We start from the raw sequence: 17,356 nt of genomic DNA, 5'->3' as shown, positions 1-17,356 counted from the left end.
TAAGGCCAAATAAAAAAAATATGTGTGGTTCTGGTTACCCGACCGCCCCTAGTTTTTACCCCCGACCTGAAACTTTTTTTTTGACTATTTCCAAAATCAGTTACCGTATTTTGCCGAATATAATGCACACTTTTTTCAAGATTTTCTTTGATGAGAGGGGGTGCATAATATATACCACTATACATATAGGGTTTTTGACCTGTTTTCCTTCAGCTGAAGCTTGACTGTAAGTTCATTCATAGCCAATATATAGATACCGCTAAACTGTAAACACTAAAATCTAACATTAGACAAAAAATGACTTAGAACTAAAAAGTGCTTACATAAATAATGGTGCAAATTTCAGGTTGTTAGAATATACTGAGTGATCACCCTCCTTATTTTTGAAATTTTTTGAAAAAGTTGGATAGATTTAAAAACTTAGTAGGGCTTGAAAACAGTACTCTGGTTGAAATATCATTTCCTACTTTTATGTTCAAAAACATGATTTTGGCAAATGCACTGATTTTTTTTCTCTATTTATTTTTTTCAAATTTGAAATATATAAGAATTGTGAAAACTAGGGTGATCCCTACCAATTTTGATAGGTATATAGCAAAACATATATAAATGTTACATGCAAAGAAGTGAAAGTAAGAGAAAATTGTGTTCCCAACTAAAATCTATCATAAAAAACAAATTAAAAAAACAAAAACAAAATCCCTACCTATACCTACCCTATTTTTCAAGGGACTCTGGGAGTGTAAACGGAACCACACATATTTTATTTGGCCTAATGATAACTATCAAAAATTAAATTATTTTCTTGGTTTCAAGGCTATAATTAAAATTTCTAAGAAATATTCAAATTACAATTTTATATTTACTACAAACATCAAAGCAAATTTGCTAAAGACATAAGCGATGGACATAAACAGAGTTTTTATAGGTAAGAGGAATGCCAATAATGTTATTAGCTATTATAGATTTTCAGTTTAAAATTAGATGATTTCAGCAAGAATATTTCTTGTAATAATAACAGGTACAATCCGATGCAGTTTTAGTTTTCCGCGATTCAACTTTGCTTTTCCGCGATTTGACTGTGCTTTTCCGAGAGAAAAATTTGGTTTTCCGCGACAAGTCATAATACTTTCCCGCGATTATATTTTTAGGTGACCTGAGTAAACTCAGGTGACCTATTGCAATCGGTTGTCGTCCGTCGTCGTGCGTTAACAATTGAACAATTTTTAACTTTCTCTTGATAACTACCAGTCCATTCTTTTCAAATTTGGTATGAAGTATCTTTGGGACAAGGGGAACATAAATTGTAAATTTCAGGTCTCCAGCACCCCTGGGGCCTTAGGGGCGGGGGAAAAACTGCCCCAAATTTACCAATTTTCAAGAATCTTCTTAAGAACCGCACATATGTAAGAAAAACTAAATGCATGGTGATGGAGAGCAGGAAGGGCTTTACCAAAATTGTAAATTTCATGATCCCCCAGGGTAGGGGTTCTGAGCCCAGGGCGGGGCCAAACTTGTTATATAGTGTTTATGTGTAAAAGACTTAAATAACATCTTCTTTAGTGCTGTTGATACTATATTGAAACTAAATAGATATTTAGAAAGAGCAGGTAGTCCTTTACCAAAATTGTAAATTTGATGATCCCAGGGGTCGGGGTTTTGGTATCAGGGTGGGGCCAAAATGGTCAGTTATCAAATGTGTGAACGATAGACATTTTTAACTTCTTGATAACTATCATTCCAATTCTTTTCAAATCTGGTATGAAACATATTTGGAACAAGTGGGACATAAATTATAAATTTCAGGATTCCTGCACCCCTGGGGCCTTAGGGGCAGGGCAAAAACTGCCCAAAATTGACCAATTTTCAAAAAGCTTCTTCTCAAGAGCCGCACATGTGTAAGAAAAACTAAATGCATGGTGATGGAGAGCAGGAAGGGCTTTACCAAAATTGTTAATTTCATGATCCCTGGGGTAGCGGTTCTGACCCCAGGGTGGGGCCAAACTTGGTATATAGTGTTTATGTGTAAAACACTTAAATAACATCTTTTTTGGTGCTGTTAATACTAAATTGAAAGTAAATGGATAGAGTAGGTAGTCTTTTACCAAAATTGTAAATTTGATGATCCCCGGAGTAAGGGTTCTGACCCCAGGGTGGTGCAACACTTTGTATATAGTATTTATGTGTAAGTTTGCTGATACTGTATAAAATCTAAATGCATACTTAGGAATAGCAGAAAAGGATGTACAAAAAATGGTGAATTTCAATCAAAACCCAGGGTTATGACTTAAGGATGAGTCCAAATTAGTCATATGCTTTGATGTTTTAATGCTAATACACCTATTATTTAAAGCCTTTCATCAGTGTATGCACTTTTGAAGGCAGTGAAGTTTTAAGAACACATCTTGTTTTATACTGTTGGTGAACATTAGAATTTAGCTTAAATTTTTTTCTAGATTTCATAGCCCATGGAAGTAGTGATACTTTTTCACTAGTATTCAGGTGACTGATAAGGCCTGTGGGCCTCTTGTTTGCTTTTCCGCAACTTATTTAAACATGTATCTCTTCCGTAAGCCAGGTAAAACCTGTTACCCTCTGCTTACCATGGGGAGGTGGAAGTAGAATTTTAAGCAGGATAAGTCTTGTAAAATACTGGATAAAAACATTGATTTAAGATTATTAGCACTGGATAAAACAAAAATTAAAAGATACTAAAAGATCCACAGAAAAACTATGCATGCTTTCACAACTCCGAATTTAAATCCAATGGATTTGATGTACTGTCATAGGTCAAGTTCACTATCGGAATACTTTTGGAACTGGTGGAGTAAAAAACCAATGCGCTCTCGTTCTGGCTTCTTGAGGACTGGTCCCATCTCTAGACAACCAACTTCACATAAGAAGTGGTTTGAATCTTTAAGACGACATCCAAGAACATGTAGATATTGGAATGTGCAGAATAAAACTGGCATTTGAAATAGGGGGAAAATACAGGTAAATTTCAGCAACTGTTTGATTGTAAGCGTTAACCTTGACCATTTAAAAATCGCGGAAAGGAGGTATCTAATAACAGAGATAACACATAGCATATAGTAAAAAAGAATCACGGAAAAGCAATATGTAGTAGTCGCGGAAAAGCAGACAGGTTGGAAAATCAAAATTGCAGAAAAGTAAGACAGCCCAAGTGGATTGATTTAATCTCCATCCATAATTACCTAGATCACCAGATCAAAGTAAACTCAGGTGACCTATTGCTATTGGTTGTTGTCCGACTGATAGAGAGATGGGATCTCCAGAAATGATGAAAGGGTGATTGGATCTACAAATTGGTATCAAGGTCAAGTGACTCCAATGACCTTGACCTCTTACCATGAACATGAAACTGGTATAACTTTAAAACTGGAATTGATGGAGACATGGGATCTTCAGAAATGATAAGAGGATGATAAGATCTATCAAATAGTATCAAGGTCAAGTGACTCCAGTGACCTTGATTGATTGAATGTTGTTTAATGTCCCTCTCGAGAATGTTTAACTCATATGGAGATGTCACCATTGCCGCTGAAGGGCTGCAAAAATTTAGGCCTATGCTCGGTGCTTATGGCCTTGGAGCATGGAGGGATCTTTTTTCGTGCCACACCTGCTGTGACACAGGGCCTTGGTTTTTGTGGTCTCATCTGAAGGACCACCCCATTTATTCGCCTCTTATGACAAGCAAGGGGATGCTGAGGACCTATTCTAATCTGGATCCCCACAGGACCCATTGACCTTGACCTGACCTTAGAACATGAAATTAGTATAACTTAAGAACCAGGTCTGATAAAGAGATATGATCCTCAAAAATGATGAAAGGATGATGAGATCTACAAATTAGTATCAAGGTCAAGTGACTCCAGTGACCGTGAACTCTGACCTTGAACATACAAACTCAGAATTTTAGAACTGGAATTGATAGAGACATTGGATCTTCAGAGATGATAAGAGAATAAGATCTACAAAATGATATGGTCAAGTGACTCCAGTGACCTTGACCTCTGACCTTAAATCATAAACTTGGTATTACTTAAGAACTAGGTAAGATAGAGGGATGAGATCTTCAGAAATGATAAAAGAATGATGAGATCTACAAATTGGTATCAAGGTAAAGTGATAACTTTAGAACCGGGATTGATAGAGACATGAAATCTTCAGAAATGATAAAATGATCTTGTGACCTACAAACTAGTATCTACAGTGACTGTAACCTTGACCTTGATCATAGAAAGTTTTATTACTTTAGAACTAGGACTGATAGAAACCTGAAATCTTTAGATGTGATAAAAGAATGTGACCTACAAACTCCAGTGACCTTGACCTTTGACCTTGATTGTAATTTTTAAAAATAACTTTAGAACTGGGACTGATAGAGACATGTGATCATAATTTTTTAAGAGGATGTTTGGACCTACAAGCTAGGATCAAAGTTTTACTGAAGGAAAATGGGGGATTTTTTTTAAAAATTTCAAAATCAATGTTTTTGTGATCTATTTTTTTTTGTTTTTGTTTTTTTTAGTTAAAATTGGCATGGATTTTGTGCAAGGGAAGAAAATAGTATTACTCAGAAAAAGCCCACTTTTTTTTTTACAGCCAGTACTTTGTTAGACTTTATAATTGGTAGATTTTAATCATATCTTGCTATGATTGTATATGTTTTGGGTGTTATAGGATTTGATCATGTCATGAGACTCAAAAATGATTTCTTAAACACATTATGTATTCACATGCAATCCTGGAAATGTCATCGCAATGGCAATTGTTTTATTATAAAGTTCTCACTATGACAATGGCACTAGAACTAAACTTGTAAAGGTGAAACCTTTGAACAGTAGAGGAGTGAGCTATGTTAAATTTATTTGTCTATTGAATTTTGTAGGCATCACCTGGGAATCTAACTCAGTTTGAAGAGATTTTGTTTGGAAATACAGACATATCTCAGTCTGTTGGTGTACTAGCTCTGAAGACTGGAATAGAAAATGGCGAAAAGGTATTAGAATTAATGAGTTTTAGGCAACCCAAATAATGGGCAAAACAATTCCACTTATAATTGGAGAAGTTTCAATTAACTTTAAACATTTGCAAAATATGTGAATGTGCATTTGAAAAGCTTACAGTTATATTTGATGGTGCATCATTAATCTTGAAATTTGTGTGTTGGATCTGGATGACCATTTTTTAGGTCACTCAAGTGACCCATCACTGTTGGTCTGCATCCATAATCCATTAACAATTTGAACATTTTAGCTCACATTTCATCAGGCTTCCATCCGTCCGTCTGTAAACTTTTCACATTTTTATCTTCTCCAGAGGCAATTTCAATCAAATTTGGTATAAATCATCCATGGGTGAAGGGTGAAGTTTGTTCAAATGAAAGACCTTCAAATGGGAGATAATCACAAAAAGGCAAAAAATAGGGTGGGGTCATTTTCAAAAAATTCTCCTCAAGTTTACCTGAAAGCCTCCTGATATCGTGTAGATTCAAGTTTGTTAAATTAATGACCCCCACCCAGGGGTAGGATGGGGTCACAATAGAGGATCAAAAGATATGTGAATATATGTAAAAAATCTCAAGAAACACTGGGCAAGAAAATTTGAAATGTACATGAAAGCTTCTTGACATAGTGCAGATTGAAGTTTGTTAGGTGACCTATTGCAATCGGTTGTTTTCTGTCATGCGTTAACGATTGAACATTTTTAACTTCTTCTTGATAACTACCAGTCCAAATTTGGTATGAAGCATATTTAGGGAGAAGGGGAACATAAATTGTAAATTTCAGGTCTCCAGCACCCCTGGGGCCGTAGGGGCGGGGCAAAAACTGCTTAAAATTTACCAATTTTCAAAAATCTTCTTCTCAAGAACCGCACGTGTAAGAAAAACTAAATGCATGGTGATGGAGAGCAGGAAGGCCTCTGCGAAAATTGTAAATTTCATGATCCCCGGGGTAGGGGTTCTGAGTCCAGGGCGGGGCCAAACTTGATATATAGTGTTTATGTGTAAAACACTTAAATAACATCTTCTTTAGTGCTGTTGATACTACATTGTATATTGAAACTAAATAGATATTTAGAAAGACCAGATAGTTCTTTAACAAAATTGTATATTTGATGATCCCAGGGGTAGGGGTTTTGATATCGGGGAGGGGCCAAAATGGTCAGTTATTAAATGTATGAACAATAGACATTTTTAACTTCTTCTTGATAACTGTCATTCCAAGTCTTTTCATTTTTGTTATGAAGCATCTTTGGAACAAGGGGGACATAAATGGTAAATTTCAGGATTCCTTCACACCTGGGGCCTTAGGGGTGGAGCAAAAAGTATTTGTATTCCTTATAGGAGTTGAGATTGATCACTGTTATTATGAGTATTTAATGAATGTAAATATGTTCTTTTCTCTTCAACATTTTACACACAAAATTGTATTTGACACCTTTATGTACTGGTCAAAAAAAAGAAATGCATAGTTCAAATTCATTTTAAGACATGAGAAATACTTTAGTTAATAATTGATAACTAGGGATGTTGTTCCACTCTAACTTTAAGAGATTGGGGCAGTTGTTGCAAAGTCTGAGGCTGCGGTTGTCTTTGGTGGATGAGCCTTTTCAGTTCATCCAATGCATGTTCAATAGAGTTGAAATCTGGTGATTTGGATGGCCAAGAAAAAACCTGGATATTGTGCCTTTGTAGAACACCACTTGTTAGATGAACTGTCTGGCATTGTCTAATCGGAATATTGCTCCAGGATTATTAACTGGCTGTATGACTATAGTCGATTGTGAAGAGTCTGATATGATATTCTGCGAATCCCAGGAGTGGAACATGCTGTAGATGACGCTGTTGTGAATTGTCAACGAAAATGACATAATCGAATGAAGCGATCCTGTGCTGCTGACATCATGCATAGTCTACCTGCTCTATGACAATCGTTTGTTGAACCATGCTGTTGGTATTTGCTCCAAAGGCGAGATGGTGCTTTGTGCAACATTGAAATATCTTGCAATTGCAAATTGTGACACACCTGCTTCTAGTCCTCCAATTGCATTGAGCATCATTCAGACATGACATTTCTCAAAAAGCAGTTACATTTAAAGACAATACCATCAAATATTCGAGAACTCGTGGACTTGATAGACTACTGGTGCTTTAGGAACATACAACAATCGAGAGTTACAGTGGAACTTACAACAGTCGAGAGTTACAGTGGAACTTACAACAATCGAGAGTTACAGTGGAACTTACAACAATCGAGAGTTACAGTGGAACTTACAACAATCGAGAGTTACAGTGGAACTTACAACAATCGAGAGTTACAGTGGAACTTACAACAATCGAGAGTTACAGTGACCAATTGTAGGATTTATGAAAACACATTTTATTTTCCTCAGATTCTATAGAATCCAGTAAACGATAGCTTTAGATGTAACAAGGAGTATATAAGGCGATTCATTCTAGACCCCCAAAAAATGAACTATGAATTTTGTATAATTATAGGTTATTGGAATTGGCTTTGCTGATGTCATGATGCGAAAATTACTGGTGGCAGAATTTGTGGATAATGACCAATTTTCAAACCTAGAGGTAATGCAAATACATGAAAAATCAGCTTTATTCATGTAGTGTCAAGTGAGAATTTTAGGTCGCCTGAGTGGGAATTATGTACAACTTCAGATTAGATTTACATTCTTATAAAATGATATTCACAAAATAGTTCATAGCCATAAATGTAATTACGAATTCTTAAATATAATTATGATTATAAGTAGTGATGAAACGATTGTCGCCGATGATCGATTGTCGGTCGTTCAGAGACCCACGATGCTACTAATCGATTACAAAATAAAAGTCGCCGACATTGTTGACCAAATAAAATCCGGAAATCACTTAAACTTTGTTCAAATTTTATTTTCTGTATGTCAAACCCGATCAAAAATAAGCAAAGAAAATGGCGGGAGATATGAAGGACGGTAACAACAATGACATTCAACAGTCAAAATAAAGGAGTCTATCTCTGATATCTTTGATACATTGGTATTATAGATAAATTCCATTACTTGATATATTGGAATTCTGATTTATATACCAGTGAATAAATGAAACAAAGAAGAATTCAAATGTTGTTTCCATACATTTAATGATTCTGTTACATCTAATTTGAGAAGAAAACACTTAAATGCCAATTCCGATTATAATCGATTATTAATCGAGTACATGTGTCCGATTATTGCCGATAATCGATTGTTGTTTTAGGTCCGATTGCCCATCACTAATTATAAGTATATATACATGCAGAATGGTTATTGATACTTCAGAAATCACAAGAATTTCTTCTCATCCATGGCACGTTGTCTGCATTGTGGTTGCATTGAAAATTATAGATAGCAACCATAGTCAGGGGTTTTTGTACCATTTTTTCACTGAGGGTCCAGGGTGTGTAGAATTGGGAAAATTGACTCGTAAAATGTTTAAATTTTGAAAAGGATTACTTTGTACATAGTAAGCAATAAAAGTGAGCAAAAAATGCTTTGAGGTATTTTAATGATCACTCAGCAATATATATTTATTCATTGCGGAATCTTTGTCGGAGATTTCCCTACTCTCTGTGTATGAAAATTTTTTACGTGCGATTTCTACACATGTTGAACACAGTAACCATTTTATATATGATTTTTAATATCAGATAATTTTATTTACATAGACATTTCATTTATATTGGTTAACACAAGTCCATTCTAAATAAAATTTATTTGATATGTTCAGATGCACTTGCCTGTGTTTTAATTTAAACAAACATAACTACTGAGAGACTGAAATTTCTTGGGATGATTTTTCTTGATTCGCACAGTTCACTTTACTGATACCGCTTTACCACTCCTCGAGGAAAGTCGAACGGTTTCATCCTCGCACAAGAACTGCTTCTTGCAGTGTTTTGAACAGTCCTTTCAATATTATTTCCTACAATTTTTTCATTGGATTTATGTGACATTACTTAAACCAAATAATGCTCTGAACTACTCTGCAAATCATCTAATCAACGTCATGTTATATATGAAATACTAATGAATAACATATTTGATTATGAATATAATATTTCTTCTCATCCATGGCACGTTGTCTGCATTGTTTATAATATTTCTTTTGCAAGTAAAGCTTCAGAAACCTTTTTACGATCAAACCTATTATTTGGACAGTTCACTAGCACCACTTGAGGCTCATTGTATAATGTAGCATAGGAATGCTGATAGCTGTGACATATTATAGTGATCATGTCTGTCCTGCTTCCTGTCACGCTCATAACTATCAACTTATGGTCAAATATGGCAAAATCTTGTCTGACTGTTATTATTTGGTCTAGCATCATCAAACTTGGTCTTTTAATGCATCTACCTTAGAACATGTTAGAAGGTGTGTCACATTCTAAGTCAAGGTCACTGTGATCTATAATTAAGATGATATGGCCATATATTGCCATATATTGCATAACCCTTTTTTGGGCTGATGTAGATTCATCAAAAAATCAGGTCATTAAAACTTTTAAAATAGTAAGTATTTAAAAAAAAAAATGTTGTAAAGGCGGTAATCCCTACATATGTCAGAGAGTAATGCAGTAACTCGATCTATTCACTAATTATAACATCAAGAAATACACATTTTTTCATAAAATGTAGCTACATAGCAGTTGATATGAATAATCATTTTGTTTCTAATATTAATGATATGAATATATGCAGTATTGTACTAGAGAATTTGCAAAGACTTAACAAGCACATCACAAAAAAGATAGATTGTCTAAGCCATTGGTGTTTCAAGGAGTTCAGTTGGACATTTTGATAAGAGGCAAATTCTGTCTGTGCAATTAAGATTCCATTTGTTCTTTGGGACATTACAATCTAAGCCATGGTGTTTCAAATAGTTCAGCTGGACTTGCAAAGATCATTTTGATAAGAGCCAAATTACATGTGTCGAATCAAAGATTAATTGATGAGTGTAATGTAAGAAGGCTGAGGAAATAATTTGTCACTCCTTTAGTTATGGGGCATTTCTTTATCCAACCCAAAAGAAATTCATACCATTTGAAAGAAATTATCTAAATATATGTGATAAAATGAAAATATGTTATGAAATATTACTGTAGTTATTTGAACAACTCAAGGGATATATTTACAGGTCGATCGCATTGTGCAATAGATGCATTACAAGGAATAATCTTGATTTTATCTCAGACCTGAAAGCAAACTCAATATGTTGCAGAGTTCTTTAAAACTTTTTATGCCCCCCTTCAAAGAAGAGGGGCATATTTGTTTGCATGGGTCGGTCTGTTGGTAGACCACATGTTGTCCACTCAATATCTTGAGAACCATTCACTTGATCATAATGATATTTCATATGTGGGTTGGTTATGAAAAGAAGAGGACCCCTATTGTTTATCAGGTCAAAAGGTTAAAGGTCAAGGGTCAACCTATTCTGGACATTGGAATATACTGTCCACTCAATATCTTGAGAACCCTTTGCTTGACAGAAATCAACCTTGGTACACTGGTACATCTTAAGGAGTAGATGACCCCTATTGATTTTGAGGTCACCTGGTCAAAGGTCAAGGGTCAAACTGGACATAGGAATATATTGACCACTCAATGTCTCAAGAATACTTTGCTTGACAGACATCAAACTTGGTACACTGGTATATCTTTAAAGGAAAATGACTCCTATTAATTTTGAGGTCACATGGTCAAAGGTCAAGGGTCAAACTGGACATTGGAATATACTGTCCACTCAATATCTTGAGAACCCTTTGATTGACAGACATCAAACTTAGTACACTGGTACATCTTCAGGAGAAGATGACCCCTATTGATTTTGAGGTCACCTGGTCTAAGGTCAAGGGTCAAACTGGACATAGGAATATATTGACCACTCAATGTGTCAAGAATACTTTGCTTGATAGACATCAAACCTGGTACACTGGTATATCTTTAGAGGAAGATGACCCCTATTGATTTTGAGGTCAGAGGTCAAGGGTCAAACTGGGCATTGGAATATACTGTCCGCTCAATATATTGATTACATGTAGCATACCAAGATAAAGCACCGATATTTATGATTTATGAAAACGTCAAGAATTCTAAATATTATAAAATATATGTTTCAAGTTTTCTTGCATACATTTATCTGTACAGAATACGCAATACTGTAAAAAATGAACATATGAAATTTTCTTTTGTTTGTCCATCATTGTTACATGCATTGATGTGAAATTTACGATTGTTTTCATGAGAAGTATACATCCAGTATTTGCACAAAAATGTACGGAAGTCGATAGGTGCCAGGGTATAGAAATAATATTTATTTAACTGGCGGCTGCCACTTAATTTATGTAGTGGCCGCCACTTATTATCTGGCGGCCACCACTTATCTGGTGGCCTCCATATAAATTAACTGGCAGCTGCCACTTAATTTATGTGGCGGCTGCCAGTTAATTTATGTGGTGACCGCCATTTAATTTAACTGCAGCTGCCACTTATTATCTGGTGGCAGCCAGTTAATTTATCTGGTGGCCGCCAGTTAATTTATCTGGCGACCGCCAGTTAATTATATGGCGGCTGCCAGTTAATTTAACTTGCCTCCGCCAGATGAATTAACTGGCATCCGCCACTTAATTTATATGGCGGCCGCCACTCAATTTAAATCATTTATATGGCTGTCACCAGTTATTCAACTCCTCTCTCTTTCTCTTATCTCTCTCTCAAAATGAAAGGGGTGCAATCCCTCCCCAATGCTTAGTAATATGTATGTGATATATTTAAGAGCATTGAATTATTGTTTTTCGATTGTACTGTTAAATACGTAAAACCACGGGGCTGGCCCTTCATTTTTTTGACAACGTTCAATTTCTGTTATTTTCACATGCAAACTAAATTATTTTCACATGTGAAATAAAATTAATTGGTGGATTGGTCCCCACACCACTCTTTTGGTGGTAGTAATGAATGGTAAAAATGTAATAATGAATTAACTGATTAATTGAAGGATGAACGGAGCCCCCCTCCCTCCAATTTAGGAGAACGAAGTTTGGACAAAAGAGACATTTTAGGTTCCTTTTCTGCTTGTCAACAATTGTAGAAGACAATTTCTCCTCCGACTGTCCCTATACACGATGCTGCGTGTTTGCGTACTATTCTAAATCTTTCTAAAATAATCACTCAGCGATACGAATTACATTGTTTTTGCAATTGGCAGCCACCATATATAAATTAAGTTGGGGCTGCCGGATAAAATAACTGGCGGCCACCAGTTAATTTATATGGTGGCCGCCAGATAATAAGTGGTGGCCGCCAGTTAAATTAAGTGGCGGCCGCCAGTTAAATAAATATTAATTCTATACCCTGGCACCTATAGGCTTCCGTAAAAATGAACAAACAGATGTATTCATATATATATTCCCTACCTGATTATAAAGTAAGTACAATCCAAGGGAAAAATCCGAAATATACCGAATGAATAGACCATTTTGCGTTCACCGTGCGCTCACCGTTCACCAAATTGCGTTCACCGTTCGCTCTGCGTGCGTTCACCGTTCATCACTACGACTGTTTAAAAGGTTGGACACAATTCCCTAACAGGGCAATTGTTACACTAAAAATGGAATTGTTACTCTTTTTTAGTGTAATTAACTGTATCCTGGGATTTTCAGTTGTTTCCCCTCTATTCTCGTGTTTGCTTTGAGTAAAAAAGTGTTAGAATACTTTTACATCCTCTAAATATTTAGAGTCTAGGAAGCGTATATTTACATATATGTACAAGGACTCTATATGTGGCCAACAAGGTTTATAAATAACCTCTAACAGCTAGACTATGAAATAAAAAGATAATATTTCTTTCTCTGCTTTAAACAGATAAAATGAGTGGTTTACAAAGAGGCTTGACAGAGGACAACTGGAACAATTTTTTTGACAAGAGAAAAGTATCTCAAATTAAACTGTATCAAAATACCCCCGGGTAATGTTGATTAATGATACATTTTTAACAAAAATATAGGAGTTTTGAAATTGGGGTGTCTGATATTGAGTTAGCTATCTTGTGGAGAGAACAAGAAGGGGGTGATCAGATACGAAACAAGTGCTTGTGGAAATAATGTAAAATTCAAACCTAGGCCATGGCTCAGGCTACTGGTTTTATGGCCTGGCCTATTAAAAATTATGGAAAAATAGCCCGACTGGTCTATTACATAAAAACTTTAAATATGTTACATTCAAGGTTGGCTGTCATTTAATGAAAACAACTGGTAAATGATAACTGATTCACTTTGTTTACAAATATAAAACCCATAGGCGGCAGAACCCGGGGGGGGGGGGGGGGGGGGGGGGGTACTAGGTAGGGGCTTAGCCCCCCCCCCCCTCCACTTTTTTTGCGAAGATAGACATAATAACCCCCTCCCCCAAACGACGTAGAAACTTTTTTGTTGGTTAAGTGGCCCCCCCAACTTTCCGACACCTATGAAACCAGAATAGTTTTTGTGTGTTTTAGAATTCTTACCCAATGTACATATTAACTATTTAATGTTGTGAATTACATATTTCAGTGACAGCAATGCAGAAATGGTGGGGAAGGGGCATGAAAACGAAAATCAATCCTAATCAAAGCAAATATGTACAAGAGTTCTTGGTCTTGCACAAATAAATGTAACGTCCCTGGTGGTATATGGTTACTAAATGGCATATACTGTTTGTTTAAAGTAAACTCATGGAAAAAATTAGTCCAGTCATCTATATTGATGCTTACAACAATGTTCTACATCAAGTCTCTGATCAAACTACTTCAGCAGCACATTTTCAACGACTTTTAGTGCCAACCGGTTAATGTTGAGTGTGCTAGACACCCAAGTAGTCCCGAGTGTTAACTGGTCCTCCTATATGATTCTATAGTCTGTTTCCCAAAAGAGACGATTTAGCGCGTGCCCTCTGTCGTCATAATGGTAAAACAATTTACAAATGTTGAATTACGCAAATGCGAATGTCGAACTAACATCGGACGGATTACCAAAACACATTTACCACAACTCGCATAGACATAACAAACTACAATGTGCAAATGCTCAACTACGGATGACGAAGATCCAATTTCAAATTTACATTGAATAAATAATGCATTCACTTGTTACGCATCTACACAAACATATATTCCATTTACATCTTACGCAATTCAAATGATGAATATACCATTATGCACTACAAATGTCAAGATAACGATTAGCATTTTTCTATTTACATTGAACTGATGGCGCATTTAGGAACAACAAATACATAATTACAAAGATAGAATATTGAACCCTTTGGCTTTCCATAATCACATAACTTATTTATTTTCTGTTGTTCCCCTTTGTCCCTGGTTCACTGTCACTTGAACCTGGGCCACACAGCCATCACTCCATGACCAAAGGGAGCTCGGGAAGCCACTAGCAACAACCCATCCCGTTCATTACCTAGAGGTTTGTCAGGGGGAAGCCTCTCTGTCTGAGAGGGAACACTCTTATACCACCAACCATTAGCGTCCCTGACCAAGCCAGACATAGACGCAACAGAGTTTCACTTGTCCAAACTGGATTTTCACTTGCCTCGGGCAATCAAACAACCATTAAATGTCAACCCCTGTTTTAACTACAGTTTAAATTAGATTGGAATGAAACCTGAGAGAGCTGTTCAGTAAACAAGTGTAATTATGGGAGTTTTTAGCATTAATTTTTTTCATTTCCTATACTATGACCTGGACTCTGTAATTTTGACATTCAGGGGTGTTTTTTTTTTATGTTTTAATTTGACAGAAATGTTTTGGACATTGTTTAAAGTATACAGAAGGGAGGGGGGGGGGCATGTTTTTGCACACAAAATATGACACTAGTTCCTTATGTTTTGATTTAAGTAGCCTAGCACTTGTAGGGATATTATTTAATAATATGCCATATATTGGGATGTCCTGTATTGAGGATCTGCGCCCATGTGTTGATATTCTTTAAATCTTTTTAAAGGCACTGATTATTCAAATGGGAGCAAAAGAATGTGTAGTTGGAGCAAGTGAGATACAAAGTGGAAAACTGAAACAAGTGCTGGAGAGAAGCAATGTTCTCATAACTGAAAGGAAGAAAGGTATTGAGTAGCAACACATACAACATTATTTAGTCTGCCAAACAAAGTTTGGAGACTTATTGTTTTTGCTCAGATCTTATTATACACATGTACCTGCACTTTCTAAACAAACTGCGAATGTATTGTTACCATGGTCTGTCTGTCCATCTTTTTATGCCCTTGAGATCGAAGATCGGAGGGCATATTGTTTTTGTCCTGTCTGTCATTTCGTCATTCTGTCTGAAACTTTAACCTTGCTAATAACTTTCGAACAGTAAGTGCTAGACCTTGGATATCTCACATGAGTTTTCCTTTTGACAAGACCTTTTCGTGGGTACCAAATTTTTTGACCCTGTGACCTTGACCTTGGAGTTTGACCTACTTTTTGAAAACTTTAAACTTGCTATTAACTTTTGAACAGTAAGTCAGTGCTAGAGCTTTGATATTTTAAATGAGTATTCCTTGTGACAAGACCTTTCCGTCGATACTAAACCTTTTGACCTTGGCATTTCCCTACTTTTAAAAAGTTGACATTGGTCATAACTTCTAAATGGTAAATATTAAAGCTTTCATATTGCACATGAGCATTTCTTGTGACAAGATATTTCTACTGGTACCAAGATATTTGTCCTTGTGACTTTGGCCATCTTTGGAATTGGCCATTATCGGGGGCATTTGTGTTTCACAAACACATCTTGTTTCTTCCTTAAAATCTTCTTCCATTTGAAGTTGTAACCAATTTATTTTTATGAATATGATAGGTGGTGTCATGAAGATGTGCAGTAATGTTTTTGAATTTTGAATTTTACCCTGGGGGTCAAATAGAGGTAAAAAAAAAAAAAAAAAGAAAAAAAAAAAAAGATGGTTATCTTAAACAAACCTGGTTTCCAGAGCCCCGCTTACATTTTATGCACTAGCCAAATCATTCTTGGAAGATGATTATGGCCCCCTTCAAAAAAGAGGGGCATATTGCTTTGCACTGGTTGGTCGGTCGTTCTGTAGACCACATGTTTTCCGCTCAATATCTTGAGAACCATTCACTTGATTGTAATGATATTTCATATGTGAGTTGGTAATGAGTAGAAGAGGACCCCTATTTTTTTTCAGGTCCAAAGGTCAAGGGTCAATCTACTCTGGACATAGGAAGACACTGTCTGCTCAATATCTTGAGAACCCTTTGCCTGACAGACATCAAACTTTGTATACTGGTACATCCCAAGGAATGAATGACCCTTATTGATTTTGAGGTCACATAGTCAAAGGTCAAGGGTCATGGTCAAACTGGACATAGGAATTTACTGACTACTCAATGTCTAGAGAACCCTTGACATACATCAAATTTGGTACACTGGTACATCTTCAGACCCCTATTAATTTTGAGGTCGCATGGTCAAGGGTCAAACTAGACATTGGAATATACTGTATATATATTTTAAGAATTATTTGTTTTAGCGACACCAAACTTGATACACTGGTACATCATAAGTAGATGACCCCTATTGATTTTTAGGTCACATGGTCAATCCACTCTTGACATAGGAAGATATTGTCTGCTCAGTATTTCAAATTGGTGATACTACTATCAATTAAATGATGCATGTGTATAACCAGTGCTCCAAGTCGCATCTGCTATCAGGTCGAAAAATGGCGACCTAGAAATATTTCTGGTCGCCATTTTCAAATTTCTAGTTGTCAAGTTCAAAATTTCTACTCGCCATGGTACAAGATTTTGTAAATAAGACCTACAAGTTGTTTTTTTTAATTTGAATATCTTTCAAGAAAAAAATCAACACTCATGTATGCGTTTTGTTTGTTTTATTTTTAAACTGAATGGAAATGTGCTGTGAAACATTCTGGATGCTAACAAGTCAAGTATTTACTTTGGCAAAAGTTGTATTGCATTGGACCATCCTGTATATTTTATAGTACGCTTCTGGGGAAGAAAACCCAGCCTTCCACACAAGGATTTGCTTTCAATTAGTCCTCAATAACTTTAAGTGGGCCTTCACTGCTTATAAAAGCTTCTACTTTTGTTGGATCTTTTGCTGAACAATCAGTACCAGCATCAATAAGAACACTACATCCGGAGTTTGTAATTGTTTGTGAAAATTAGCAGCAACAGTTGCCCCGCTCGACTTACTGCTAATAATGCAGTCACGGACAAGACATGTCTCTTACTGTTACCGTGAATAGTCACACTTCCACA

At 36.0% G+C, this 17,356-nt stretch overlaps 1 protein-coding gene across 2 annotated transcripts in view; it reads left to right on the top strand.

The window, feature by feature from the left end:
* Positions 1 to 17,356, top strand: part of LOC125674155 (DNA mismatch repair protein Msh2-like) — a 243,605-nt gene that overhangs the window by 61,300 nt on the left and 164,949 nt on the right. For both annotated transcript variants that reach the window (XM_056158092.1, XM_056158093.1), the window contains exons 6-8: positions 4,913 to 5,023; positions 7,526 to 7,612; positions 15,054 to 15,171. In XM_056158092.1, the coding sequence (XP_056014067.1) occupies positions 4,913 to 5,023; positions 7,526 to 7,612; positions 15,054 to 15,171 (316 nt within the window). The remainder of the gene's footprint in view (positions 1 to 4,912; positions 5,024 to 7,525; positions 7,613 to 15,053; positions 15,172 to 17,356) is intronic.

Source organism: Ostrea edulis, chromosome 3, assembly GCF_947568905.1.
Source record: "Ostrea edulis chromosome 3, xbOstEdul1.1, whole genome shotgun sequence".
NCBI classification, from domain to species: Eukaryota; Metazoa; Mollusca; class Bivalvia; order Ostreida; family Ostreidae; genus Ostrea; species Ostrea edulis.
This window is presented reverse-complemented; position numbering and strand designations above follow the sequence as displayed.